Genomic DNA, 24,704 nt, shown 5'->3' on the forward strand with positions numbered 1-24,704 from the left:
TCCAGAAACTAATTGTATTAAAACTTTAATTTTATTGTCTAGTTATGTAGTGTTGACTCACTTGTAAATGCCATTAATATATGTTATGATCTTTGATTCTGAGTAAATCCTATTTAAAATTTTACAAGAGGTATCTACACATCAAATTTTAATTAACAAAATTAAGTCTACTCCTTTAAAGCGATTTCTTTAAATACAGAGCCACGATCCCCCTATGGTATGTGCTGGAGGTGAAACATCTTTCTCCGTAATTTTTTGAAAATGTTTATACAACAAATATTATCTAGTCTTTAAAAATCTTTTTAAAGCCAATGTGTCAATTTTCATGATTGACAAATTCATCAGTCTATGCAGAAATGTCTTACAACTTTTACTTACAGTATTGGGGACTGAACCAAGGCCCTTCACACTGAGCTAAATTCCCAGCCCTTTTTTAAATTTTTTGAGACAAGGTCTTGCTAAGTTGTTAAGTTGCCGAGGCTGGGCTCACACTTGTGACTCTCCTGCCTCTGCCTCCCAGCATGCTGAGATTATGGGTGTGTTATCATGCCTGGCTTTCTCACACTTTGAAGGAATGTTTTCTATAAAAAACTGTCATATATTTTAAAAAGTGTTTTAGACATTTCCAATTGAAAAATCTGAAGCTCTAAAACATAGCACTATATTAACAAACTTTTATTGTTAATAGAAAACTTGGAGTTATAAGTTTTTTTAGTAATAGAAATGTTAGGAGATGGATCTCAGGAAACAGGTTGAGTTATAATTTAAATGAGAACAATGAGAGTATAAGATTTAAAAATGTGTAAAATTAGTCAAATTTCGTTATACAACAAAAGGATAAATCTAGCTAATAGTCTGCTCGATTAGAATAGTATTAAAAAGCAAAAATGACACACATACACTCCAGATCTAGTTATTTTAACTGTACAGTAAAACTCATTAAAAGACAATGAAAAGTACAGAGAAAAGTCTTTTTAAAAATCTCATCAAATTACATGTAATACTTGAGGCTTCCACTGTGATATTTTTCTTTAGGAATGAAAATGATAAAGACTGAAAAATCCAGAGAAACTAGTATCAATTAGTAAGGTTAATACGGAATGAATTTTGGTAAAAAGATCTTAGGGGGCTCAAACTCCATCATATGTTCCTCCAGAATCAGAAAGTGACTGGTAAAACCAACTGAGTGGGAAAGAGATTCTTTTCAGTATACAGTCAGTTTTCCCATTTATGGCTGGCTTTATTACCAAATAGGAACAGCTTAATGCTGAAAATTTACTGCTAAATGGTTGGAAAAGACTGTTAGACTCTGAACATTTTTAGTACCAAAGCTCTGAGAAACATTACTTCCTGCCTAAAAGTTTATTCCCAAACAGAGAAATGATCCCGATTAAAATTAATGTTATAACATAAAAACTTGAAAGTACTAAAACACCGAGAAGGAAAAACTCACAAAAAAGAAAATACTGAAAAATACAAGACCAACATGATTCACATTTAGCTATCCTAAAAGTATGTTTCTTTTAATCTAAAATATTCTATTTACAAAGTATGCTTACAGTTTTTTAAAAGACATATCAAATGTAAGTAAATCATTATAGTGGTTTTATAAAAAGATTCATATCATTTAAAACATTTTTTGTCACTATGAAAAAATTCAAAGACAATTTAAGTGTCACTGCGGTGAAAGAGCACGTGATCTTAAGGGAAGAAACATCTCACTCGAGCTCCCACAAGTTCCTGCTTCTTCTAACTGCAGCTCTGGTGGCAAAGGAGGAGCCCCAGGGTCCCCAGGTCTCGGGAGCGAGCTCGAGGAGAAGACAGTATTCTCAGTTCTGCCTACTTCCAAGACAGGCAAATTCAGAGAAGAAACAGGAGAAAAAAAGGGAGCCGTACTGGACTCTCCTTCTGGGTGGTACATGACTGTGGATGCTCTCAGTTTTTCAGAGAAATTGCTCTCGTTCGAATTAGATCTGGAAAGGTTGTTTGTGGCTCCATCTGGGAAAGGCTCACAGCTGCTACATTTCAGTCCTACAACAAAAGTATTCAGACATAAATGAAAAAATAAACGGAGTCTACTCTCCGAACTTTAAGCTAGTTGTCTAACAACCAGAACATGAATCCCAGTTTATAAATTCTATCATAATCAATTTCAAATCTCATTTGCTTTTCCTACCATGTGTTAAGATAAAAAATTTATGAAAGCTAAATGACATGCTATAATTCACATTTAATGTATACTTACATATGTAACAAAAATTTTCATAAGATTAATTGCTTCTACAATTAATAAATATTCTTTTTTTTTTGGTACCAGGGGTTGAACTTGGGTCCTTGTGCTTGTGCAGCAGGTGGTGAAACCACTGAGCTAAATCCCCAGCCCCAATAAATATTCTTTAGTATTTTACACAAACAACATTAGCTGATAAAAACAAAACTTAAGACAGGTACATACAGTGGCGCATGCCTGTAATCCCGGGGAGGCTGAGGCAGGAAGATGCCAAGTGGGAGGCTAGTCTGGGCAACTTAGTGAGACTTGCTCTCCAAATAAAACAAGGGCTGGGGGTGTAGTTTAGTAGTACAGCAATTGCTTAGCAAGGCATATGCTGAAATTCCGAGTCAGTCCATGGCAATTATGATTCTTGAATCACACAGTGTTAGAAATCAAAGGGATTTAAGTGTTCATCTGACAGAGTCTCTATTACTATTAGAGATGAGAAAACAGAGGGACAGAACAGGTAAGCCATGCCTCATGCCACAGGACCACTCTGGAGAAAAGTGAGGACTACAGTGAAATAGAAAAAGTTTACTTACACAACAGTGGTCTTTCCCATCAAATAATTTTATTGTATCCGAAGGCTATAGTCAATAGTTAGCCTCAAGATTAAAAGAACGAACACAAATTTATCTGTTAGACTTGGTAAATAGAGTCTGTCTAGAGGCACAGAAACTCCTGACTTGACAAATTTTGGGCAACGCCTGTAAAGTCTGTAAAGTACATTTATTTATTTACTTACTTATTTTAATTTTTTTTTGGTACCGGGGATCGAACTCAGGACCTTGCGCTTGTGAGGCAGGCGCCAGAACCACTGAGCTAAATCCCCGGCCCTGTAAAGTACATTTACATGTCATTTTCCCTGCTAGTTTTTCAATTTTACAATATATTCAACAATTCTGTCCAAAGCTAGAGAAGTTTTTTTCCTCATGTATGCTTTATGAGGGGAAACTTCCAGTGTGTCCCAACAAGGACTTGCAGACTATGAGTTCCTTAAGGGCAGAGCTCAAATTACTCTTTCTCTGTCTCCAACGTCAAGAAAGCTGGTGCAGAGCCCTATCCATGCACACTTAATTTATGAGTGCTCTGGAGAGACAGAAACAGAGGGGTTGGAGGTCTCAATGGTGCAGGCGACTCTACACAGCATTCTGTCACTGAGCCTGTGCTCTGGAGTGAGGGCGAAAGGACAGAGGTAAACTTGCTATGCCTTTAGTAAGTCTCGATTCCCATGCCACTCACATCTTGCCAGACTGAGTTGGATTCTGGTGTTTGAAAGTCATGTGTACCTATGCAACCACTTCATCTTGTAATCAAGGGGTGGAAGAAAAAATATCAGTTGGACTTACTGAAATATGTCATGAGTATACTCTTAATATGGGATATATAGTATTTACAGAGGTTACTTTTAAATAAATTAATTTAACACTCTGATTTTGTAAGTGAACCCTTGTATATACTGGGATTTCACTATAGGAAGCTGTCTATAGATAGTATTGTTAGGTGAATGCCAATATAGGATATTGAGTAATATTTCACTTTGAAATACAATGCTATTATATATGGTAAAAAATGTAACTCAAAAGTAATTCTGAAGCTTAAACTTTCTGAAAGCAAAGTGATTGATTTCTGATTTTGTTTTGCTTTGGCAAGTTTTAAGAAGCAATTAATTCCTTGATACCTGAGGTATCTTACCTTTCAGATACTCTAGTTTTATATTTCTAAGTTTCAGCACTTCATCTGTAATCTTCTGTATTAGGAAGTTCTGTGTTTTTTCTCGCCTAATAGATTCAACGAGGGTGTCTAGTCCTTTAGGGTTTTCTTGTAAGTAGTCTAACAATTTTCCAGCCCTTTTTCTACTTGATGTTCGGCAAGAAATTTCTTCAGTGTCTTCTCTACTGAGTATTTTTTTTGCACGTAGATGATCAAAATGTCTCTCAGCTATGAGTTTCTCACACAGGTAAACACGCAAATTTTCTAAAGCCTAAAAGACATAAAATAAAATATGTTTCAATGTATTTTGCAATGCTTAAGAGCATCACACAGGTGACTGGTTATTAGTTAGGACTCTTAACTGGTATGAGGCAATGTTCTGATGTCAGGAGTCTCAGCCTTTTAAATGCAAGCTAATTAAGATGAAAATCCAAGTAAACAGAGGCAGGTCCCACACATTCCTTAGTTTCTGCCCTGTTCTTTTCTCACCTTCACACCTGAAAATCAAGACTAGGCTATTATCAGGGGGAACCTGGCAAATGGAGAGTCTGTGTCCTTGAAAAAGGGACCCTGCTGAGGGTCACCTTCGGGGTAAAGAGAAGAAGAAATACTAATATACATTTTAGTTATCATTTAAACAAGGAAATTCAGAATTAGACAGAACCAGGGAGGATAAATCAGTGTGAAGTCTCACAATTTATACCTGCTTCATGTTTGTTATTAATCATTCCATTTCCCCAGAGTCAAATCATTAAAAATAAAACATCTAAACTAAAAGGGCACATGATCTATCTGTCTTTGAGGTCATTTAGAAAGACTATACCTCACTGAGTCAGTCTTGGTGGAAGAGAGATGGATGGGTATGTGGGGAGAGAAACCTAAAGGAATAGTGAGTGCTGAAAAAAAAAGAAAACTAAGAAAAAGATCACAGAAAATAAGCTTAGACCTGAGAAGTGCCTAAGGGTGCTTAATTAGCATAAAATCCATATTGGTCTTTTATTTATGTGTATTTTTGTTTTAACTGATAGATTAAAACTATATATTAATGAGGTATCATGTAATATTTTGATACATGCACACATTATATAATGTTTAAATCAGGTCCACATTGGTCTTAATAAATGGCATTGATAATGTGATGTCAGCAATTGTATTTTAGCTTCTCTATTTACTAGATATGTGATCTTAGGTACATTCTTTAACTCCTCGGTGGCTGTTTGCTCAGTTATGAGGAATAAATAATGTATGTAAAGTAAAAAGCACCTGGTGCACAGTAGGTGATCAGTTTGACTCACATTTACAGTGATTGCCTATAATAATAAAGGCAATGGAATATCTTAGGAGCACCCTGGTATACGATGGCAGATGTCATCTAAGTGAAGCCTTCCTGTAGTTCTCAGTCCACTGAAATCCCACATGCATTTACATACACAACAAATATTTTACATCTCTGAATTCCTAGTAAGTCAAATGCTAAGCACTGAGTGTTCAAAGATGAACACGATTTGAATTGTGGATGCAAAGGACTCCTTGGTCTGTTTGGGGAACACACATCACATGCAAGCCAATAGTTACAAGCCCTGTAGATCAAACACTGGGGAAGCACAGAGAGAGCAACTAATTCTATCGCTAGGACCTAGGAAATTTCCAGAGGTTAGTCTGAGCCAAAGGGATGAAGGTGCAGTGGGGAAACACTGAGGAGTCTGGGGTAGTTGGAATGCAGGATACATGTGAGGGTGGTTAGGAATGAAGCTGGGGAGGAAACTGGGGTTACATCATGAAAGACTTTTTTTTTTTTTTTTTTTTGCTTTTTTTGAGACAGGGTCTTCCTATGTAGTTCAGGCTGGCCTTGAACTTGCAGTGACTATCCTGCCTAAACCTCCCATTTCAGGAGTGTTCAGATTACAGGCCTATGCCATCACGCCTGACCGTCATGAAAGGCTTTTTACAACATGTTGAGGAACATGCATTTCCCTGTAGTTAAAAGGAAGTCATCAAATGTGTACAAACATGAGGCAGTAAGAAAATTTTGAGGACTGGGGGAGCCAAAGTTATTGTTAAAGGAGATCAATTAGAAGATTGCTGCAACGATCTTACATAAGATCTGCTGACTGTATGACTTTAAGCTGTGGGGATGGTATGATTATATTTTTAAAAACCTTATTTATGGTCATACTACCACCTATTTACTGTTTACTATTTACTGATTCCCAAGTTTATGTTTATGATCAAGATTTTCTCCATTTACACATCCCAAAGATTTGAACTGTGTATGCAAAGGGCTCCTGGTCTATTTGTCCTATTACATATAAGTAGAGACAGACAGAGAGACTTGCATGTGCGCGTGCGCGCACACACACACACACACAATCTGCCCCTTTACTTCATCTATACTGTTAGTACTGCACTAATTCAGGTACTTATCAAATTCTGCATGGAATAACAGCACAAACCTAGCTAGCTATACTTCCTACTTCCTTTTTCTCAAATTTCTCCTTTACACAATCCAATAAGTCTTTCAATTTTCAAGAAAAACAGAAATCTGAAGTGTTATATAAATTCTACTACTGTTGAGGTTACATTTACTTTTTAAAAAAATTCAAATTGTTTTCTGCTAATACTTAAAGGATAAAGTTCCTCAACCATGGCAGAATAGTGGAGAAGTTAAGAATGTGGCTCTGGAATTACATCAACCTCACTTCAAAGCCTGATTCTGTCACATACTCCTGTGACAGCTGGGGCAAGTTATTTAAGCACTGTAAGCTTCAGGTTCCTTATCAATAAAAGGATGAAAACTTAACTCACAGGACATCTAGTAATTAAAAGTGAGATGGCTTTTATAAAGGCTTTGGTACAGTCTGATATACAGAAATGCCTCAAAAACCTGACTATTTGATTATGGTAAACAAGATTCTTGGTAATATGGTTCCTCCTCACCTCTCCAGCTTATCACTGCCTTTATCCTGCAACTTTACTCCACCTCAAACTGCTCTCTGTCATTCTACATTTGTTTATGTTGTTACCTGTCTTACCTTCTTTTCTCAAGCTAAGCCCCTATTCATTCTTTAAGATTCAGGTCAGTGGTCATTTCTTTTTCTTTTTTCCCATTAACTTTATTGGTACATTTTAGGTATACAATACAGTTACATTCATCATTGGGATTGTGAACCTTTACATGATGTATCTTGGTTCTTATTTTTTCCCCATTCCACTGCCCTCCCTTCACCCCCTTCACCCTTCCCTATTTGTCTGTTTGTTTTTGGTACTGGGATCGAACTTGGGTCCTTGTGCCTGCAAGGCAGGCGGTGGAACCACTGAACTAAATCCCTAGCCAATTTTTTTTTGGTACCAGATATCGAACTCGGAACCCTGCGCTTGTGAGGCAGGTGCCGGAACCACTGAGCTAAATCCCCAGCCACCCGTCCCTATTTACAAAGACTTTGTTTCCATTTTTTTCTTTTCCCTTCTTTCCTTTCCCCTACTCCTCCCACTTCCCTTACTCCTTTCGACCTTTCCTTTCTATTTCACATTATCAATTATACATTTTGATCCTTATTTACAGTTTTAGTTTTTCACACCAGAGAAACTATTCAGTATTTACATGTGTGTCCTATTTATTTTACTTAAGAGTATGGCCTTGATGTGCATCCATTTAGCTATAAATGTCTCTAGTTTGTCATTCTTTATGGCTGAGGAGTACTCCATTTTATAAAAAAACCACATCTTCTTTATCCAGTCTCCAGTTAATGGTCATTTCTTTTAAAAAGCCTTACCTTAACTCCCCAGGGGAGAGGTAGGTAACCCTCTCTCTGTCCTTGTTGCACCCAGTGAATAGATTTTATCTTTCTATATCCAGCTCTCCACTTGTTTTTGGTACCGGGGATCGAACTTGGGACCTTGCGCTTGCGTGGCAGGTGCCGGAACCACTGAGCTAAATCCCCGGCCCTCCACTTGTTTCACTTCATTGGCCAATTCATCCTCATTCTTTCCTTCTACTCTTCTTCAAGTCACCAGCGGTCTCCTGATTGTCAAATAGGAGATGTGTGTCATCTTCATCCTATTTGACTTAGGAGCATAGACACAGCTGACCAATTCCTACTTCAATCACTCTTTTATCTTTTCTTTTTTTTTTTGGTACTGGGAATCGAACTCGGGTCCTTGCACTTGAGAGGCAGGTAGCAGAACCAGAGCTAAATCCCCGGCTCAATTGCTCTTTTATCTTATATGAATACCATACTTTCCTAACTCTCTTCTAGCCCCTGTGGCTATAACTGTTCATGTTTTAAAACGCTTCTCTTTAAAGAGTCTTAACTTTGTAGGTGAAATAATTCAGTATCATATTGTAGTTTATTTTCCTTTTTCTTTTTTTAGTAGTAGGATTGAACTCAGGACCTTCACACTAAGCCACATCTCCAGTCCTTTTAAAGAAAAAGAAAAAACTTTTTGGAGACAGGCTCTCACTAGGCTGTTTCATTGCCCAGGCAAGCCTTGAACTTGCGATCATCCTGCTTCAGCTTCCCCAGGTGCTGGGATTACCGGCAGGCACCACCACAGCCAGCTCACACATTTCTAGCTCAGATTTTTCTTCCCATCTTCAAACTAGGTGTATTTAATCAACATTCCTGCTTATTAATCTGATTCCACTGTCTCCCTCAACTCCCACATTACTGTCATCAAGTCCTATCACTTTTATCCACTGCCTTCACTCTGCAGACACCATCATCTTTCACCAATATAAATTCCAAGAGTCTCTTCACTGCTTTCCCTACTCTTTCTCTTCAGCCCATAAAATAGCCAGAGGGATCTTTGAAAACTACACAATTTTTCAGTAAGTCCCTACTTTAGAGAAAAACTGAGGCTCTCCATGAATCAACTCTGGGCTACCTCCCTAACGCAATGGAGGCTACCTCCTGCATTCTTTCAATATGTTCAGGTCACCAAGGTCTTGCCTGTTTTAGGTCCAGAGCAAATTCTAGTCTACTTGAATGCTCTTCCCCCAGTTCTGTCTTACTCTTCAGGAAGCAGTTTAAATGTAACCAGGAGCCAGGTATTTAGCTTAGTGGTTCCAGCGCCTGCCTCAAAAGCACAAGGTCCCGAGTTTGATCCCCGCTACCTCCCCCCCCAAAAAGGTGTAAATAAATGTAACCAAACTGTACCTTCTCAAGTAGATTTTCAGTTATTATGTCAGCGCCTGCTTGTCTCTATGGCACTTATCATAATTTGTAATTATGCATGTGTTTGTTTTCAGCTCTAATGACCTATATGTTTGAAGCAGGTGAGAGCCATGTATGTTTTGTTCAATGCTGTGTACCCTGCACTTATTGTCAGGTAGAAAATGTTTTGGATGAATATAAAATTCATTGCACTTATTTTGTGATTTAAAATTACCATTTTATGCTTATTTTCCTCCCCATAAGAAATTGAGCTTTTTTAGAGGAGCTGTATTTTAGTTTTTTAAATTTTTAACTATTAAACTACCAAAAAAATAAAATAAACTACATTGTCAGTTTCACAGTACCATGTAATCCCTATTTATTAAAATGAACTAAATTCAACCAAAAAGAGGAGGTAAACACTAGATAAGGAAGGAGGAGATAGTGAAGTGGGAGTTCCCAGTAAAGGAGGAGGTGATACAATACTCCCACACTAAGTATCAGGACCCCCAGGAGATGCCTGGAAATCTGGACAGTACTTTATATGCTTGGACTGTGATACTGTGACAATACCAGACGACTAGTAAATGACTAACAGGCAGGTCTGTATACAGCATGGATACACTGGACAACCCTGGCGAGAGAGAGGTAGATGGATGGGGTGGATGTTATTTAGGACCAGGTGCAATTTAAAACTTATGAATTTCTGGAATTTTCCATTAAATATTTTCAGGTTATGTTTGACTAAAGGTAACTGAAACCACAGAAAGGAAAACCTCAGACAGAAAGCTGTCCTTAAGGGGACTACTGAATGCCATTCACCAAGACAGACCATAAAGGTAGAGCAAGTAGATTTAAGGAAAGAATGAGTGAAAAGTTGTTTATGAAAACACAAATTGTTCTGCAGGATATAAAAACTAGATTCCTAGTACATATTTGGAAATAAGGGCCTAGAGTAGAGAAAGAAAGAAGTTCAAATATATGGAGCAGAATTTTTTTCTTTTTTGAGACAGGATCTCAGTGCATAGTTCAGGCTGTCCAGGTTGTCCTCACATTCAAGGCGATCTGCCTGCCTCAGCCTCCCAGGTGCTTGGATTACCAGGCATATACCACCATGCTGGCATGTGGAGGACAATTTTTAAACTTTCTTCTTCTGTTTGTGGTACTGGGGATTGAAACCAAAGCCGAAACATGCTGGGCAAGTGTTCTACCTCTGAGCTACATCCCCAGCACAATTTTTAAATTTGCTAAGGTTATAAACCATTTTGAAAAATATGACAAACATCTAAAAAAATGTAGTTTTCTCACAGGCCTCCTGAAATTCATCTATAGTCTCCTCTAGATTATGAATTTCTGATACAAGTGTAAAGTGAAATTATGGAGATGCATAACATCAATGAACCAAGAAGTACAAAGGTCTGGAAGCCCCTCTTTGCACCTGTATTTGTATACAGGTCTTATTTCCTAGGCTAGTAATCTCTTAAGTCCTATTGCAACAGCAGTAAAACGCAAACAACACTTGTCTTCCTTTGAGGTTGTAAAGACAAAGTGGGAAATTTGAAAACTGTGTGACATAAAATCTGGAACATAATAGGCTTAACTTTTTAAATTCAAGGTTTTACTGGGATCTTAAATAAGACAACACTAATTTATTCTATAGCAGTTAACAATATCCGTTTTACTCAACTATAATGAAAAGGATGGGCCTGCTCTTCATTTTTTGCATCTTTCCAGGCAGAAGGACACTACTTCCATGTAGTAAGTGCTCCATAAATCTCTGATGAAGAAACTAAGGCACAAATTCCAAGTCATACCCAGTTTCCCCCTGCTAGTGCGACGAATCAATTGTAATTATGAGGAAAGTTTAATAAACTTCACAAAGGATGGAAAAGAAAGGGGTCTGAAGAAGGTTAATTTTCAAAAACTGTTGTCAGGTGAAGTTCACAGAGATGACTTAGTAAAAGTACTGTGTTCCTGTTGAGTTTGTTTTTAATTTAAATGCATATAAAGCGGTTTAGTGGTGTCCATCTAAGTCTCATGTGGAAAACTAAGAGCAAAAGAAAAACAAACCAGCTGCACCTCAACAAAGCCATTCTTTACAAAAAATTAACCTTTGTACAGTTCAGCATCATCCATGCAGAAGAGCATAATTTGGTTATCGAATATTTCCAGCGTTTACCTGTAAATCAATCCTCAGCTGTACGTATTCACCCCTCCCCATTTAAATACGTGGGCGTCTGCTTACTAGGGGGAATTCCGGGCTGCTTTCAGCTGCTGAGCTCTCCCCAGGCCCCTTTGCAAGAGTTTCACATATCTGCTCTTCTGCTTGGGATCCTTCACCTGGGCCAGTTTTTGCACCAGACTGAGCTAGCAGCCCAGGCTCTCAGACTCAAAGTTGAAGCGGAACCGCGGTGCCCCCACAACGCTGCTCCAAGAGCGTAGGGCGGGCGGGGGAATCAGCAGGGGAAGAGGAGGAAGGGGTCAGAGGGTGACGGTGAAGAAACTCCCTGGCCGACGTTTAAAAATCCAAGTCCCGCGTTCAGTGGTTTACAAGTGGATCAACAGGTCACTGGGGGATCCTGTCCACCAAGTAGGCGAGGCTCGCCGCTGTCCTCACGGCCTGGAGCTTCGGCTCCTCCGGGGCCCCCGACTCCGGTTTCCGCCGTCCCCGCCCGCCCCGCGGCGCCCGGGCTAGGAAGTGCTACTCACGTCCTTCTTCACCTCAGTGAGGTCCTCCTCGGTGAGGGACGGCGCGGTGGGCTCCATGGCGGAGGCGGGAGATGGGGCCTCTTCCGGGTGCCGGACTGGGGCTGCGCCGCCCCGCCCTGATTGGGGTCTCTGGCCTCGGGTAACTGAGAGAAGGGGAGGCGGGGAAGGTCGCGGCCAAGCCGACCGCCCCCAGGAAAACCCGAGGGCTCGGGAGTCGAGCCGTAAGGCTTCCGGCTCCGCCTCTGGGGTCCACTGCAACCAACACTTACGGCCTCGCAACGCGGAGCTCGGCGCTCAGCAGCTACTTCCCCCTCCTAGAGGATAAGGCACAGGCGCCGCCCCCGACAAGGCGGGTCTACCTAAAGAGTCCGCCCCATCTCTGAGGCAGCCAATCGGTGTCAGCCTAAGAGATCCTGTCCACGCCCCCACAGTTGGAGCCTTATCGGAGTGGTTCTGCCCACAGCGGGCGTCACCTCAAGCCACGACCCCTCAGGTAGTTTGCATAAGGCAGCAGGTTGGCCTTCCGATAAGGAAGCGTTTCCGGGGGTGGGGCCGTCTCCGCTCAGCCTAGCTGTCACTCGAGGTGTTGGCTGACTGCTGTCTTCGGTGAGTCGCGTCTCGGCTTGTAGGTAGGTGCCTTCCGGGTCCTCTCCTTCCCCAGACCCTACCCTACAGTTCCCTGTTGCTGTTTTTGCCTATTCAGTTTTTTTTTTTTTTTTTTTTTTGGTACCAGGGATCTAACTCAGGATCTTGCGCTTGCAAGGCAAGCGCGGTGCCACTGAGCTAAATCCCTAGCTCAAGTTTTTAAATTATTTTGTCACACACAATCACGTACATGTACACATGCACGCACATAGTATCATTATAGTATTACAATTTTATAAGCGAAAAAATAAATTACCTACAATCCCGCCACTTTGGCACAGTGTAACATTTGTGTACTATTCTGTCACTGTTCATTATAAATGTATATTTTTCTGTCATTATTAATCTTATATTGAAGATAGGCTTACCTTAGAGCTGCTGGGAGCATAAAGTTCTTAGAGGTACTTGACACATTATATACTCAATTTATTATTTGTTCGTTATTGTCCTTTATTACTCAAACATTGAGTCCTCACTAATGTATCTAGGAATCTTGTGTTGTAAGAGTTCTCCATTTTATTGGCAGAGACTGATGAACAGATGATTATGCCCAGAAGGGTATTCTCATCAATAGCAGAGGCCTGGTGTCCTGGCGCACGTCTGTAATCCCAGAGATCAGGAGGCTGAGGTAGGAGTATCATGCAAGTTTAAAGCCAGCCTGGGCTACTTACTGAGTTCAAGGCCACCCTGGACTACATAGAAAGACCCTGTCTAAAAACAAACAAACAAACAAACAAAAAATAGCGGTGCGTACAAAAGCCATGATAAACTCCACATAGAGGGCTGGGTCTAAAATGGTTCTTTGAACAACATGCTGAATAAGCCAGAAATAAAGGGGGTGTATTAGAAGCTACAAGGGTAGATTAAAATGACAAGAAAACCCAGGACCAACTTGGGAACCCCAACATTTAAATGAAAGCAAAAGAATCAGAAAAGAATAATGTTGCCAAAGTCACGCCTATGTATTTTTGATCACAGCACAGGGCTTTTGCTTTTTACATTAACATTATGCCATATGCTGTTCCCATACTGACACATAGCACAGGTACAATTTTTTGTTGTTGTTGTTTAATCCTTCATCGTCTTGGTACAACCCAATTTACTTAACTGTTGTTCTTCATTCAATAACTATTTACTGAATATCAGGTATGCTCCAGACACTGTTCTAAGTCCTGGGAAAACAACTGAGAACAAAAATAAAAACCCTTTTCCTCCTGGAATTTATATTCTAGTGTATGTATGTTTGGGCAGAAGAGGTAGACATTTGAAATGTTTGGAATGTTAATTATTTAATATATGAGAAGCTGATAAATGCTAAGAGAATACAATAAAGCAGAGGAGTACGATGAGGCTGTGTAATGTGTTAAAAAATTTAAAACATGGTGGTCAATGAAGACCTCACTGAGAAGAGGGATTTGAGTTCCCATTTAAGCAAGTGCAGGAGTGCAGCAGGTAGACACAGGGAGAGGGAACACTGTGAGTGGAGGGCACAGTTAGCAGACTGTGTGACTAAGAAGGAGACAAACTCCAGTGTGCACTGTCAGAGTCGGCTTGACTTGGCTCTGAGTCATATGGGTTTGCTCTGAGTCATATGGGGAGCCACTGGAGGGTTCTGGGCAGAGTGACACGATCCGATTTATGAGTGGAAAAGGGCACTTTCACTGGTGAGCTGAGGGGCAGGAAGGTGGAAGAGAGGAGACGAGACGAGTTAGGGAGCTATTGCTGTAATCCAAGCTCTGGCAGGTGGTAGTTCAGACCAGGGTGGTAGCAGTGAGGGCGGGGAGATTTCATCTTGAAAGCTCACGGCTGAGCTTGGACTGCAGAGGGAAGTCGGAGGCAGAGAGGAGCTGGAGGCTACCCCCACCATCCGGGCAGAGATGAGGTGGCCTGACCAGGAGAGGAGCATGGTGAGCACGCCCCATTTTACCTGATATTATTTCTACTTTATCATCGATAAAAACATTTGTCAGAACTTTCTTTCCTCCTCCCTTGCACAGGATTTTTCACCTACAGATTCTGCACCCTTTTGTAATTATCACTGCCCTTACATAAAAGTCTCAGAAACAGGAGTACAGAGCCCAAGAAAATGAATTTTTATGACTTTTCATGCATATTTCCACAGCCTCTGTCCGTAAGGGCTATGCTGGTTTATTTGCACACTAGCACAAAGGGTTTCACCACAACCCTATCATCTTTGCTGATGAAGGAGAGGGTTTAGAACCCATCAAAGCAAGGGATTTGAAAGTTGCCAATTTGACAGACCATTTTGAGATTGCTGTTCTTTTTAAAACAAAACATTTCAAACCCGCTATCCTAAGTTACTTTCTTCATCACTGAGACACAATACCCGACACCTGAAAATTAAGGGAAAAAAGGTTTCTTTTGGCTCACAGTTTGTAGTGGTTTCAGTCCAAGGCAGAATGGCATGGAGGGTTGCTCATGGCCGACAGGAAGCAGAGAGAGGGATGGAGAAGGGAGGGAAATAGACCTTCTAGGCTACGGCCCCAGTGGCCCACCTCCTCCCACCAGGCTTCTGTTCCCAAATCATGTAGCTATACAAACAGAGCTGTACAGCTCTACAAACATGTAGCTGTAAACTCCTCAGTGGACTAGTCCACTGATGAGTATCACACCCCCATGATCCAGTCACCTCCCAAAAGCCCCACGCATGAGGCTTTGGGCAGACATCTAGATATAAACCATAACACTCACTTAAATGTAAAGAATTTTGCACACCAAGATCACTACCAAGATTTCACAAATAATGATATAGGGCCACATTTGCTTCTGTTATGGCTTTTAACCAAGAATTACTGGCAGAAATCTCTGATTCTTATCTCTTCCTTGATGCCCTTCACTATACATCTGACTACTCTATCTTTGACCATCATTTCATTTCTGACACTTCCAATCTTCTCAGTATTCATTTACTTATCTATTTGGTCCACTAAAAAGATAAGTGTCTGTTCTGGGTCAGATGTGAGTAATAAAATAAGGAATAGGGCTTGAATGAGACAGAGAGTTTTTTAATAACTAAAAGTTTAATATTTTGCTTTTTAGGCTATATTCTCAATGTTCCCAAGACCAGTTGTCTGGATCAAAGCAACCACATCTGAATGCCATGTGCTGATCACAGAGCTAGACTGTATCAGGTCTTGCAGTTTCCAATTCTTCCTGCTATCTAATTTATCGTATTCCCTTCATTAGCAAACTCATTTCCCCTTCTGTGTTAAATGACAGAGTCAGGCTATATGGAGGATTGGACATCTTTTTAAGAAGAGAGGCCTTCCTGTTATATATCTTAATAATTCCACTTCTTCGGCTAGGGATTTAGCTCAGTGGTGAGGACGCCTGCCTCGAAAGCAGAGTCCCGAGTTCAATCCGTGGTACCAAAAAAAAAAGTACATCGTTATCCCTGACCCCCACCCTTACTGAAAATCCTTGGATGCTTGCTATGTGACTCGCTTCCCAATTGGACCACCATTACCTGAGTGACTGTCCTTGTAACCTTATTGAATGATCATAGCTGTGGCCCATGTTGTACCCACGTGGGTTTCACGCTATAAAACTTCTCTGTAATGTGGGGTCTTTGGCTACCCACTCGGGACCCCTTCTGCCCCTCAGGAGCTTTCCTATCAATAAATATCTTCCTACTTTTTTTTTTTTTTTTGCTTAAATTCTTTTATTGGTACATGTTAGGTATACAATATGTTTACATTTATCATTGGGTGCTTGTACCTGAACATGATGTATCTTGGTTCTTATTTTTTCCCCATTACCTGTGCTCCCTTCCCTATTTACATAGACATCATTTCCATTTTTTCCTTTTCTCATAATTTTTCCTTTCCCTTCTTTCCTTTCCCTTTCCCCTTCCCCTCCCACTTCCCTTTGGACCTTTTCTTCCTATTCTTTGTTTTAATCCTTATTTACACTTTCAGTTTCTCACACTAGAGAAACTATTTGGTATTTACACATGTGTGTCCTATTTATTTCACTTACGAGTATGGCCTCTAAGGGCCAGGGATTTAGCTTAGTGGCACCTCTGCCTGCCTCACAAGTGCAAGGTCCTGAGTTCAGTCCCTGGTACTGCAAAAAAAAAAAATGAAATAAAAGGTCGAGGATTTTGCTCAGTGGTTGTGCCACCTGCCCTGGAAGTGCAAGGGCCCGAGTCTGATCCCTGGTACCAAAAAAAAAGTTGTTAAGAGTATGGCCTCAATATACATCCATTTGGTTATAAATGTCTCTAGTTTCTCATTCTTTATGGCTGAGTAGTACTCCATTTATATAAAAAAACCACATCTTCTTTATCCAGTTTCCAGTTGATGGGCACTTGGGCTATTTCCAAGCTTTAGCTATTACAAACTGTGCTGCTATAAACATGGGTGCACATATATCACTGTGGTATGATTCTTTCATTCTTTTGGGAAGATACCCAGCAAGGGGATAGCTGGGTTGAATGGGACCTCTAAGCCTAGTTCTTTGGGGTATCTCCATACTGATTTCCACAGTGGTTGCACCAGTCTGCACTCCCACCAACAATGGAGAAGGGTTCCTTTCTCCCCACACCCCCACCAGCATTTGTTATTGGTTGATTTCTTGATAGCAGCCATTCTTTCTGGTGTGAGGTGGAATCTCAGCATTGTTTTCATCTGCATCTCTCCAATGACCAGTATTATTGAAGTTTTTTCATGTGCTTATTTGCTGCTTTTACTTCTTTGAGAAATGTCTGTTCATTTCAGATGCCCATTTTTGAATTGAGTCTTTAAATTTGGGGGGTCTGATTTTTTTTCAGTTCTTTATATATTCTAGATAGTAGTCCTTTGTCTGAGGTACAGCTGCTAAAAATTTATTCCCACATTGTAGGTTATCTTTTAGCTCTGTTGGTGGTTTCTCTTGCAGTACAGAAGCTTTTTAATAAGATGAGATCCCACTTGTTGATTCTTTGTGCTAGTTCTCGTGCTACTGAGGTTTTGTTCATAAAGTCTTTTCCTATGCCAATGTCTTCAACAGTTCTATCTAACTTATCTTCCAGCAGATTTAGTGTTTCTGTCTTAATATTTAGATCTTTAATCCACTTCAATCTTAGTTTAGTGCATGGTGATAGGTATGGGTCTAGTTTTAATCTTTGGCAGGGTGAAATCCAGTTTTTCCAACACCATTTAGTAAATAGGCTATCTTTCCTCCAATGAGGGTGGTTGGCTCCTTTGTCAAAGATGAGGTGGCTGAGTATGTCTGGAGTTGTTTCTGCATCTTCTAATCTATTCCACTGATCCTCAGGTCTGTTTCTTTGCCAGTATCATGCTGTTTTTATCACAGTAGCTTTGTAGTATAGTTTCAAGTTGGGGATTGTGATACCCCCTGCCATGTCTGTTGCTTAGAATTGCTTTTGCTATTCTAGTTCTCTTCTGGTTCTAAATGAAGTTTTGGATTGTTTTCTCTAGTTCTGTGAAGTATATTGTTGGAATTTCAATCGTCATTGCATTAAATCTATATGGTAGTTTGGGAAGTATGGCCATTTTCACTATATTGGTTCTTCCTACCCAGGAACAAGGGATGTCTTTCCATTTTCTTATATCCTCTTTGATCTCCTTTTTCAGAGTGCTATAGTTTTCAGTGTAGAGGTCTTTTGCTTCCTTTGTTAGATTGATTCCTAGATATTTCATTTTTTTGGATGCTATTGTAAAAGGAATTGTTTCTCTAATTTCTCTCTCAGTGAGTTTTTTATTTGTATATAAGAAGGCTATTGTTTTTTGAGTGTTGACCTTGTATCCAGCTACTCTAATGAATCTGTCAATCAAGTCTAGAAGTCTTTTGGCAGAGTTTGTTGGGTCTTCTGTGTAAAGTATCATGTCATCAGCAAATAATGAGAGTTTAACTTCTTCCTTTCCTATCTTTATTCTTTTTATTTCTTTCTATTTTCTAATTCCTGTGGCTAATGTTTCCAGAACTATATTGAACAGGAGTGGTGATAGTGGGTATCCTTGTCTTGTTCCTGATTTTAGTGTGAGAGTTTTCAGTTTTTGACCATTTAGTATGATGTTGGCTGTTGGTTTTTCATAGATAGCCTTAATCAGGTTGAGATAAAGACCTTCTATTCCAAATTTTTGTATGGTTTTTTGTCATGAATAGGTGTTGGATTTTGTTGAATGCCTTATCTGCATCTATTGAGATGATCATATGGTTTTTGTCCTTGACTCTGTTAATATAGTGTATTACATTTATTGATTTACGTATGTTGAACCATCCTTGCTTCCCTGGGATAAATCTGACTTGGTCAGGGTGTATGATCTTCTTGATGACCCTCTGTATTCTGTTTGCCAGTATCTTGTTGAGGATTTTTGCGTCTATGTTCATTAGGAAGATTGGCCTGTAGTTCTCTTTTTGGGTTGGGTCTTTCCCTGGTTTTGGAATCAAAGTAACACTTGCTTCCAGGAATGAGTTTGGAAGCCTTGCTTCCCTTTCAATTTCCTTGATGAGTTTAAAGAGTAATGGCAATAGTTCTTCTTTAAATGTCTTGTAGAATTCAGCAGTGAAGCCATCTGGACCTGGGCTTTTCTTTGTTGGTAAATTTTGTATTACATTTTCAATTTCACTCATTGTAATTGGGGTGTTTAGAATTTCTATATCTTCTTCATTTAACTTTGGCAATTCGTATGTATCTAGGAATCTGTCCATTTCTTCTGTGTTTTCCATTTTATTAGAGTACAGGTTCTCGAAGTAGGTATTGATGATCCTCTGGATTTCTGCTGGATCTGTTGTGACTTCCCCTTTTTCATTCTTAATTGCATGGATTTGAGCCTTTTCTTTCCTTTTTTTGATAAGGTTGGCTAGAGGTTTATGGATTTTATTTATTCTTTCAAAAAACCAACTCTTTGATTCATTGATTTTTTTTTGTATCATTCTGTTAGTCTCCATTGCATTGATTTCTCCTCTGATGTTTATAATTTCCTCTCTTGTATGACCTTTGGGTTTGTTATACTCTTCTTTTTCTAGGGGCTTGAGGTTCTGCCTTAGGTTATTTGAGTTCTCTCTGTTTTCCTAATATGGGCATTCACTGCTATGAATTTCCCATGTAGAACTGCTTTCATTGTGTCCCAGAGATTCTTGTATGTTGTACTGGCATTATTATTTACTTGTAGAAACTGTCTAATTTCTTCTTTAATTTCCTCTGTGACTCATTGGTTATTCAGGAGGGTGTTATTCAATTTCCATGTGTTTGTCGGGGTTTTGCAGTTTTTTATGTTATTGATCTCCAATTTTATTGCACTATGATCTGATAATATACAGAGAGTAACTTCAGTTCTTTTACATTTACTTAGACATGTCCTATGAACTAGCATGTGGTCCATTTTGGAGAATGACCTGTGTGTGGTTGAAAAGAATGTGTATTCTGGGGTGGAACACTGTAAACATTCTGGGGTGGAACACTCTGTAAACATCTATTAAGTCCATTTATTCAATAACTTGGTTCAGTTCTAGAATTTCATTGTTAATTTTTTGTCTAGATGATCTGTCTATTTGTGATAGTGGGGTACTGAGCTCCCCCACTACAATTGTATTAGTGCTTATTTAGTTTTTCAGGTCCATTAATATTTGTTTTGTATAGTTGGGGGCATTCGTATTTGGTGCATATATATGTATGATTGTCTTCTCTTCCTCTTGGATTGTTCCCTTCACAAGGATGTAGTGACCATCTTTGTCTCTTTTAATTAGTTTTGGTTTGAAATCTACTTTGTCTGCAAATAAGATTGCTACCCCTGATTTTTCTGGGTTCCTGTGGAGTGGAGAACTGTTTTCCATCCTTTTACTTTCAGTCTATGAATTTCTTTTTGAGTTAGGTGTGTTTCTTATATACAGTATATTGCTGCATTTTGCTTCTTAATCCATTCTACCAGGATATTTCTTTTGATTGGTGAATTGAGGCCATTAACATTGATGGTTATAATTGATAGATATTGACTCATCCTTGTCATGATGTTTTACTGTTGTTGGCTCTTTTATTTCTTATTTTTCCCCCTTTCCCTTTAGTTTCTTACCTTGCCTGGTGGCTTCTCTCTGTTTGGCCTCATGGAGTTGTGACCTTCGGATATTATTTAGAATTGTTTGGAGTGCTGGTTTGGTGTTCATAAAACTTCTCAGGTGTTCTTTGTCATGGAAGTATATAATTTCCTCATCGATTTTGAAAGATAATTTTGCAGGATACAACAGCCTAGGTTGGAAGTTATTTTCTTTTAGGGTTTGAAATACTTCATTCCAGGCTCTCCTTGACTTGAGGGTTTGTGTTGAGAAGTCTGCCGTGATTCTGATGGGCTTTCCTTTGTAGGTGATTTGTTTCTTTTCTCTAACTGCTTGTAGGATTTTGTTCTTCTGTTGGGTTTCTGGGATCTTGACTATTATATGTGTAGGTGTAGATTTTTGTTTTGTTTATGGCTAGTTGGAGGTCTATATGCCTCACTTACCTGTATGTCCAATTCTCTACCTCTGTCTGGGAAGTTTTCTACTATTACTTCTGTGAACAATTTTTTTATGTCAATTGTACTTTCTCCAGTTTTTTTGTGGACTCCTATCAGTCTTTTGTTATTCTTCTTTGCATCATCTAGCAGCTCCTGGATTGATTTCTTGTGGTTCCTTACTATTTTGAAAAGATCTGTTTTCCACAATCCTGTCTGCTATATCTGATATTCTATCTTCACATTCCCTTAATCTGCTCTGCATGCTTTCAATGGAGTTTTTAATCTCCTGAATATCTGTTTGAATCTGTCTCATGGTTTCCATTTCTTTCTTATGCTGGGCATTCATGGCTTCCAGGATGTTTCTGAGCTCATCTATATTTTTTATCTGTTTCTGTTCTAGAGCTTCTAATCATGTCTTTCACTCTGCTCACCATCTCTGTAGTCATCTGGGAGATTATTTCTGCTTTGAATTTTTCTAGAGCCTCGTTCATCTGTTTTGTTACTTCCTGTGCTATTAGTTCAGGGTGTCCAGGTGGTTGATTATCAGACTTTTCCACCTCTTTTCCCCCAGAATTTGCCTTTTGTGGGGCGGAAGTCTGAATTTATGCCTTGCTTAAATGTCTTCTCATTTTTTTTTTTTTTGGTACTGTCCTTGGTTTAATTCCTGGGTTGATACTTCGAAGTTGCTTATTGTAAGTATCTTTGTTGCTTGTATTTAGAACTCTTATGGAATGATTGCTTCTCAGAGGTGTCTTCCAGGTATAGCTGGTCTTTAAGTTTTAAGTCTCTAATGGCTTTCATTATACCAGGAAGGACTACTGATTAGATTAATCACAACATGTTAGCCCAAGTGATACAATCAGCAACACCATAGCATTAAGTACATCTTAGAAAATGACAATTTGTGGTAGTTATTAATCTATCACCTTTAACTGTGTGAATTAAATCAAAATCAAGGATCAACCTAACATATGTTTATAGTGAATAAACTTTACCCTTTGGGATGGGGAGTTAGAAGGAGGTGGGGAGGGACGGATAGGTAGGTAGAAGGATAAGGGAAGGTTAACAGTGATGTCAGAGGACACAGGTGAGAGAAGGAAAGAAAAATAAAGAAGAAATATGAATTAGGGCCAGAACAGGAACACAAAGGGAGATGAAGCACAATGTGGGACACCAAGGGAGTGAGGGAGAGAGAGAGAGAAAGAAAAGAGCAAAGAAAGAAAAAAGAGAACAATAAAAATTTGAAAAGAGTAGAAAAAGAAAAAAAAATTAAAAATAAGAGCAAAAAAAAAACCCAGTGATAGTTTTGAAAATAACAAATAATAGATAAAAATGAAGGACCTCCTTCAGGGTATGTCTCTGCTGTCACAATAGACAACGTGGGCAGCAGTGTGCAGATATAAGTCAATGAGTCTCAGCAAGCCAGTCACAGACCCGTGAGATTTAGGCAGATTTCTGGCTGCAAGTCCCAAGTTGAGCTCCCTGTCCTCCTGCAGGGTTGAACTCTGCAAAGTTCTATGTAGGTTTCAGCTGCCTTTCCCCTGAAGATAGTCCAGGTTCCAATGGGAGATGATGATCCCTCCAACTTACCAAGTACAGTGGTCTGGTGTGCCTTTATTGCAGAAATTCTCTTCCCTTTTCCAGTGGGCTTCAGTTTTCAAGGAGCCTGAGAGAGGCCCTCTATCTGTTGTTCACTTCTGTAGCTCAGGATAATGGCCTTTATGCCCCCCTGTGCCTCTGTAGTGTGGAACCAGGTAGCTGCACAGCCAGGAGGCCAGAGGGCGTGGAGGCGCGGTTATGCTGGCAGCTGGTGGGCGTGCTGAGAGGTCCTCATGGTCTCTCTCTTCCTACTTAAAAAAAAAAAAATAATTCCACTTCTCTTCCATCTCCTCACACAACCTCCCTCTCCACCTCAACTTCTAGGGGCACCATCTGCCTCCCTCTATGAAATATATAGTGTCTGATAAATGTACTGCAAAGGATACAGTTTAGGTCCTACAAACACAAGGCAGCATGTCACAGTGGTTAAGAATGGTAATGTTAGGGCCGGGGATTTAGCTCAGTGGTTCCGGTGCCTGCCTTGGACACAAGGTCCCCAGTTCAATCCCTGGTACCAAAAAAAAAAAAATGATAATGTTTGTCATGTGACACATCTAGACTGGTGTATTCCTTTCCTAGGGCTGCCCTAGCAAGTTACTATAAACGAGGTGGCTTAAAACAACAGAAATGGGTTCTCTTATAGACCTGGAGGTTAGCTGTCCAAAATCAGAAGGGCTATGCTCTTTCTGAAGGCCCTAGGGAAGAATTTTTCCTTGCCTCTTCCTAGCTCCTGGTAGTTGTCTGCAATCTCTGGTCTCCCTTGGCTTGAGGCAGCCACACTTGAAATCTGTTTCCCTCTTCACATACCCTCCTTCATTATGCTCTCCTCTGCTTCTGTGTCCACATTTCCTTGTTATGGAACATCAACCATTGAATTAAGGGATTACCCTCACCCAGCATGATCTCGTCTTAACTTGATTACATCTGTAAAGATGCTGCAGTATGAGCCACATAATGACATTTCAGAAAACAATGGACCACATTTTCTTCACCTAGTAGTGTTATAGCTGTCATAATATTGTATTACACTGTATAACTCATGTATTTGTGGTTATGCTAGTGTAAATAAACCTATTGTGCTGCCAGTTGTTTAAAGTATAGCATATAACATACAGTATACAATATTTGATAATAAATGACTATGTTACTGGTTTATGTATGCACTATACTATACTTTTTTTTTTTTTGTACTGGGGATTGAGCCCAGAGCTTTCATACTGAGATATATACCCAGATATTAAAAAATTTTTTTTTTAATTTCGACATAGGGTCTTGCTAAGCCACTAAATTGCCCAAGCTGGTCTCCAACCTGTGATCCTCTGACTCAGCCTCCCAGAGTGCTGGGATTACAGTTGTGTGACACTATGCCTGTCTATATTATGCATTTATTGTTATTTTAGAGTGTATGTCTGCTTATAAAAATGTTTGCTATAAAACAATATGCTGTGTTATGCTGGCAGCAACATCATACATCTTGTGTTTACTGATTCTCTTGATTGCATAATTTTCCCTTATGCTTGATTTAATCTTACATTATTTTATTCATCATAGCCCTAGGCGCAACAGATGTTTCTCTCTCCCTCTCTCCCTCTCTCCCCCCCCCCCCAACAACCCCCTTCCCTTTACCTCCCCATTTGCACCCTTGGTCTCTTTCCCTTTGTATGTATGTATGCTGTATCGCCCAGGTACGTGTACCCTCTAGGCCTGTGTAAGTACACTTTATGATGTTGTAACAATGATAAAATTGTCTGATGATGGATTTCCCAGAATGTATCCCCATTGTTAAGGAGTGCATGTACTTATTTTCTAATAAGATTTCATCCTATGTTTTTAGGGAATGTGAATTTTGTGGATATGCTAGTCAATTCACTTGAAACAATTAATAAGCATTCAATAAAGGTAGCTATTATAGGAATGCATAGGGCAGGAAAAGGAAACCATTTCTGACTGATAAGCCAACACAAAAAGGAAGTATTTAAATTGAGTGGGAAGACTTTTAAGTAGGTGGGGCTTTAATGCTTAATGATTTATTCCAAACTTCCTGTCAGATACCAGATGTTGTATTGAGCAACACATTCTATTCCAGGTAATAGTGGATTATAAACTTCCTGTATATAGTTGGAGGAAAAAAGTGGCCGATTTTGAAACAGGCACTTCTGG

At 39.6% G+C, this 24,704-nt stretch overlaps 1 protein-coding gene and 1 long non-coding RNA gene across 3 annotated transcripts in view; one reads left to right on the forward strand and one right to left on the reverse strand.

Annotated features, from left to right (window-relative positions):
• Window positions 1–12: 12 nt before the first annotated feature.
• On the reverse strand, window positions 13–12,170 carry Bcl10 (BCL10 immune signaling adaptor). Its single transcript, XM_004841349.4, has 3 exons — window positions 11,848–12,170; window positions 3,968–4,256; window positions 13–2,031 (listed from the first exon to the last, which is right to left on the reverse strand). Exons 1-3 carry the CDS (start codon window positions 11,902–11,904, stop codon window positions 1,676–1,678), a joined length of 702 nt encoding a protein of 233 aa, XP_004841406.1. The 5' UTR covers window positions 11,905–12,170; the 3' UTR covers window positions 13–1,675.
• A 52-nt stretch (window positions 12,171–12,222) lies between these two features.
• LOC110348413 (uncharacterized) overlaps window positions 12,223–24,704 on the forward strand; it is a 29,666-nt gene continuing 17,184 nt past the window's right edge. Inside the window, exons 1-2 of one of the 2 annotated variants that reach the window (XR_015451958.1) lie at window positions 12,223–12,476; window positions 13,019–13,120. This is a non-coding gene — a long non-coding RNA (uncharacterized LOC110348413). The remainder of the gene's footprint in view (window positions 12,477–13,018; window positions 13,121–24,704) is intronic. The other variant, XR_002393630.2, reaches the window with a different exon arrangement.

This window comes from Heterocephalus glaber, unplaced genomic scaffold, assembly GCF_053883595.1.
Source record: "Heterocephalus glaber isolate CG9 unplaced genomic scaffold, H.glaber_assembly_v1.0 deba00001442, whole genome shotgun sequence".
Taxonomy (NCBI): Eukaryota; Metazoa; Chordata; class Mammalia; order Rodentia; family Bathyergidae; genus Heterocephalus; species Heterocephalus glaber.

Coding starts and splice junctions, on each gene's coding strand:
- Bcl10 (XM_004841349.4), bottom strand. CDS start 11,904: ATGGAGCCCACCGCGCCGTCCCTCACCGAGGAGGACCTCACTGAGGTG. Junction 4,257..11,847: donor TCACTGAGGTGAAGAAGGAC/GTGAGTAGCACT, acceptor TATGTCTTTTAG/GCTTTAGAAAATTTGCGTGT. Junction 2,032..3,967: donor AAAACTAGAGTATCTGAAAG/GTAAGATACCTC, acceptor CTTTTGTTGTAG/GACTGAAATGTAGCAGCTGT.